The sequence below is a fragment of the Empidonax traillii genome, unplaced genomic scaffold (genome assembly GCF_003031625.1).
Source record: "Empidonax traillii isolate 1590-97213 ecotype Southwest subspecies unplaced genomic scaffold, ASM303162v1 scaffold288:size648122, whole genome shotgun sequence".
Taxonomy (NCBI): domain Eukaryota; kingdom Metazoa; phylum Chordata; class Aves; order Passeriformes; family Tyrannidae; genus Empidonax; species Empidonax traillii.
The window spans coordinates 643,225-648,122 of NW_020955481.1; the positions used below are offsets into that span (position 1 = coordinate 643,225).

At 40.6% G+C, this 4,898-nt stretch overlaps 1 protein-coding gene and 1 long non-coding RNA gene across 12 annotated transcripts in view; one reads left to right on the forward strand and one right to left on the reverse strand.

The window, feature by feature from the left end:
* Positions 1-4,124, forward strand: part of LOC114060720 (serine/threonine-protein phosphatase 4 regulatory subunit 1-like) — a 58,836-nt gene extending 54,712 nt beyond the window's left edge. For all 11 annotated transcript variants that reach the window (XM_027890447.1, XM_027890443.1, XM_027890441.1 and 8 more), the window contains 2 exons: positions 2,511-2,606; positions 3,894-4,124. In XM_027890447.1, coding sequence (XP_027746248.1) covers positions 2,511-2,606; positions 3,894-4,109 — 312 coding nt within the window. In that variant the 3' untranslated portion in view covers positions 4,110-4,124. The remainder of the gene's footprint in view (positions 1-2,510; positions 2,607-3,893) is intronic.
* The window catches only part of LOC114060722, a 17,924-nt gene extending 13,343 nt beyond the window's left edge, over positions 1-4,581 (reverse strand). Inside the window, exons 1-2 of the long non-coding RNA XR_003571946.1 lie at positions 4,571-4,581; positions 3,386-3,389 (exon numbers count right to left, since the gene is read on the reverse strand). This is a non-coding gene — a long non-coding RNA (uncharacterized LOC114060722). The remainder of the gene's footprint in view (positions 1-3,385; positions 3,390-4,570) is intronic.
* Positions 4,582-4,898: the final 317 nt, after the last annotated feature.

Below are 4,898 nucleotides of genomic sequence, written 5' to 3' on the forward strand. Positions count from 1 at the left end.
TTTTTTGTTTGTAACAGTACGGCAATGTTTTAACTGGGTACTGGACACTTGACAAAAAAAATCAAGCTAAAGTATTTTATTTGAATGCAGCCTGCTCAGTTGTGCACAGATACCACCAGGCAAAACACACTTTGCTTGTCTTTCAGCAGCTGTATGGGCTCCTGAAGGAGTTATTTCTACATATTACTGAGAGATTCTCTATTCAGATGAAATAAATGGTGTAATAGGGGGAACCAGTAAGATTATGGGACATGAAACTTGCTTGTTGAAGATAGCTGTTTGATTTTTCCTCAGGAGCCATTGTTTTTATGTTCTTCAGGTTGTACATTCTCTATAAGGTTTGGTAAATAAATGTAAGCCTTAAGATTAATTCCCCAGGTCATATCCACCCAGTGGATGGATGTGGGAGTCCTTTTTTTTTTTTTTTAATGTTAGAGGTAGAAAAGAAAAGAAAGTGAAATAAAACCAGTCCACTCCTGTCTGACACAAGTACCTCTCTTTAAAAATAGAAGCTAAAGGAAACCTCACCTAAAGATTTGTAAGGCCATGGCAAAGATTTTGCATCTCAGAGGTGGTGGTTCACCAGTTTGGTACACAAGAAACTTCCAGGCTAAACCCTGCTGCATTTCTATGTCCTGGCTCTCTGAAGTGCTCAGTTCGGTGTGTGCTTGGAAGAAGTACAGATGGAACTTCATCTTCAGGAATAGAGATGCTGCATAACTTAAATGCTGACTTATGCTGTGGTTCTGTACAGAAGTGCATATTTGACTTTAAAAATGGCTGGGTAAAAATGTTCCCATCTTCAGTATATTCAGTGTGTGTATATATATAAACATACTTCAGTATATCTAGTTGTTCAACTCAGTTCAATCCATAAAGTAAGATTTTTATTTTATATTTTTTAAACTTAACCTTTTGGAACTGGGGTAGCAGGGAATGTGCGTGATGGAGTCTTTTCATTTTTGTTGTAGCAGAATAGATGACTAGCCTCTGTTCTTGTGCTCCTGGACAACTCTTGAAAAGCACTGTGGATAGGGTGTGCTGGCTACCTTGTAATTTCTTCATTTGGAAGGAGTCAAAACTGGTGAATTTCTGGCAATACTGAAAACAATCTCTTTTTCTGGGGAAAAAAACCCAGCCAAACAAAAGGCTAAAAAAAAGAGTGAAGGAATTGACTGTCAAAGTAAAAATCCTGCAGAGGTGCTTTTCAGAGCCTCTGGAGGTTTTATAGTTGGGAGTTGTATGCTGCTGGACACATTTAGTTGCAAAGTTGCTTGCAGATTCCTTGGCTCTTTGGCACTTTCTTGCTGCTGCTTGATAAGCCTGGCAGGTGACATGGGCTGCTGTGCCAGCAATATGTAGTTGTCTCACAGCTCTGCCTGGTCTTGATCACCTGTAATTATACCTCAGCAACTAAAATTACAGCCCAGCTCTTAGGTAAAAGCAGCTCATGGAAGAGGAAAAAGCAACTATATGAAGTCAAACCAAGGAAGACAGATGGTATCCTGGAGGCTTTTTTGAAGAAGTCTACAGTTTGCTGGAAAATCCTCGTTGTCAAAATAATCTGAACAGCTGGTAGAGTAGGCATGTTCTCATTGCTTGTGTTGACCCTGGGAGCTCACCCCGCAGCGTCTGTGAATAGATAAGATACCTTGACTCAATTCTAGCAAAAATGCCTTTGTCCTGTGCCACCACACAGTAGCCTGATCTACTTTTCTAATATCATTGCCTGCTTCTTGAGATTCATGGTTTATTATCCAAAGTCCCTTGTATGTGGGGAGCTCCACTTGTATGGAAAGTGACAGTGCTGCATCCCCTCAGCAGCACAGTCCATCACAGCGTATCAAACCTCTGCTGCTCAGCAGAATTCTGAAACAGGGGCTCAGCCCTTATCTTCAAGGTCCAGATATGTAGCCAGGTTGCTTGAATGATTGCTAACAATTATTTTAATAGAACTGATAAGAGAGGTGATGACTGTTGTCAGCAGCTATGGCCAGCGAGGACTCCACATTATAAGATGAAGCTTATCCATAGAGAAGATTGTAGAATAGAAGTGAGCAACAGCATAAGTCTCATCAGTTTCTACTCTTCACTGTGAGGGTGGCTTTGTTTTGACCTTTTTGTAGCACAGATCCAAAGCAACAAATCCAACAAAACTGGCTACAGGTGTTTTCTCATTTTCCATTCAGGGGACAGGCAATGTGACTCATATGTTGGGTTACATTTTCCTTAATGCGGTCTCAAAGTTACTCCTCTCCTGTGATTTTTTTTCATTCCACAAGAACCAAAATGGAGCAGAATAAGAAGAGCCTCAGTTTGAAATTGAAAGCAGAAAGATTTATTTTTTGATTTTGGGCTGTAGCAAAATTGTATTTGATATTAAAACGTATTTTCCTTTAATCTAAGAAAAAGACTCTGAAGTTAGGGCAGCACTTCTTGGTGTTGATATTTCTTTTATGTTTAGTCCTAGAGTGTATTTTGTGTGACCTTTCATTTTCTTTTTTTCACAGAGTATGGATTCTACACTTCACTATATTCATAATGATTCAGATCTAAGCACCAACAGTAGTTTCAGCCCTGAAGAAGAAAGAAAATCCAAAGTACAGGTAAATTAAAGGGACTTCTGGTTCTCTTATGTGTATCAGATAAGTGGAATTTTTTTTATGTATGAGGATCTCCTTTATCCTTTTCTTTCAGTCATTCCTGACGTGATATGGTTTCTATTAGATGGGCAAACCTCTTAAGTAGTTTTAAAATATTACTTTTTTCCAGAAATAATGTCTGAGTTCAGCAGTCGTTTCTGTTACATTTATACATAGGAGATGACAATAGTTTTTTGACATGAGGTAACAGTTGTCGTAGATTTTCAGGCTCTGGTTTCATTTGGTTTAATTTGCTGTGGAAACGATGCTGGAATGGAAGTTAGGTTATTGAGGAAACAGGATTTTTTAATTACATGATTTGAGTGAAACCACCCCCTCCCCATGATAGCTTTTTGTAGAACAGTTGTGAAAGTGTTTCATCGAGCTCAAACTGTCTCTCTGGTATTTTTCCCAAAAGGAATCAAATGTTTGTTGTTACATAGTTTAACAGTAGGTGTGCCACCCCGCGACAGTGTGATTCCTTGAGTGTCCCTCTTGTTTCTTGTCAGCAGAGCTGTTGGGCAGCGGTGTCAGGGAAACGTTCTTGTACACCCCTTGGGGAGAGCCAGTGCAAAGATAGTGGTGAAGTCAATGTGAAGAGGTTTTCACAAAATTTTGGTTTAGTTGCTTTAGTTTCTCAGTGAACCGAAGGAATGGTCTTCACCAGAGATCTCTTTGTCTCTGGAGAAGCATTTTCCTTCCTGTTGGCTATTCAGGGAGTTTGGAAGCAATACTGAACACACTATACTCCGCTCCCTGCCCTTCCCTGCCTCCCCAAGGCATTTTGATTTAGTTTTATTCTTTCTACCTTCCCAAGATTTTGAGAGAATTAGAGAAAGTTTTTTTTGAGCAAGTCTCATCATTTGCTGTTCTGCCTATTTTTATGGGTGGGTTAAAATGGCCAGTTTGCACAACCCATGAGCCTGAATGTTTGCAGAGGCATAGAATGTAATCTTTTAATTTCCTGGTCTCCCTAAGACAACTGTGGTCCACTTGTTCATCTGTTCTGTGGATCTATATATTTTCAAATAGCCCCCAGTCATGTCATAGTCTCTTTGGAACCTTTTGGTGGAAATTAGGAAATACTAAACCTTTGCGCTCTACTAGGACACTGTAATAAAGTAATATTCTATAGTTGTGGTAGAAAAAAATGTTTGGTTTTTTTTCTGACAGCGTGCCCTGGAATTTTAGTAACCCTTATGAGGATTAATTGAAAATAGTATAAAGGCTCTACCCTTTTGTTGCCTGCAGGATGTGGTACCTCAAGCCTTGCTGGATCAGTACTTATCAATGACTGATCCGTCTCGCGCACAAACAGTCGATACCGAGATTGCCAAGCACTGTGCCTACAGCCTGCCAGGGGTGGCTCTGACACTGGGCAGGCAGAACTGGCACTGTCTGAAAGACACCTATGAGACACTGGCGTCTGACATGCAGGTAAGCTCAAGCAGCTCTCACAGCAAGTGACCTGAACTTCTGTGATGTGACAATGAACAATCTGAACCTCTGTGGTGGTTTCTCTTGTTTACCGGGTGTTGGGTTGCCCTGCTTTTTACGTGGAGCTTTCTCTTCCTGATGTCAGTTATTTATATAAGGAATGAAGGTATAATGGTTGTCTCAGAAGAAGCTGGGGGTGTGCAGTGCTCAGATAGTAAGGAAATAGGGTGGCTAGAGTGGGAGGTGTATCTCCAGTAGGAAAGTGAGGAGTGGTCTCCAATTTCCTCTGCTTGCTTGAGATCTTACGGTGGTGTCTGGGAGTCTCCGAGGTATGAGAATTTGGGCTGTGCTGCTCTTCAAGCAGACATTGCCCCTGCAGGCATGTCTGGAGCTCAGTGAGTCAGCCTCACGCCAGGCCTTTGGTGCTGCATCCAGTTAGTCATAGAGGAATAACATCACTTGTCACCACGCAGCATTGCTGCTTTAAAAACAAATGCTGGAAATAGCACCATTTTCCTTGTTGTCAGGTGGTAAGGAGGTGGCTTTATTCATTTTGCTGTTGGTTTACAGTTGTTTCCCAGTCCTCCCTTGTTTCCTTTTTTGGAGATGCTCTTTGCATTTTTTTTTTTTAAATATTCTCAGACTACTTCACCTCTCTTGAACTTGCTGCTTGCTATGTCAGAGCAGCAGTTCTCAGTGATACATAGTGAGCAATTTATACATGGCTATTGCTCATGTTTTCCAAACTCTTGCAGCCATTAAAAACAAACGGCTAATAAATTTAAAACATAAGTGAAAACAAATTACCCTTTGTTCAAA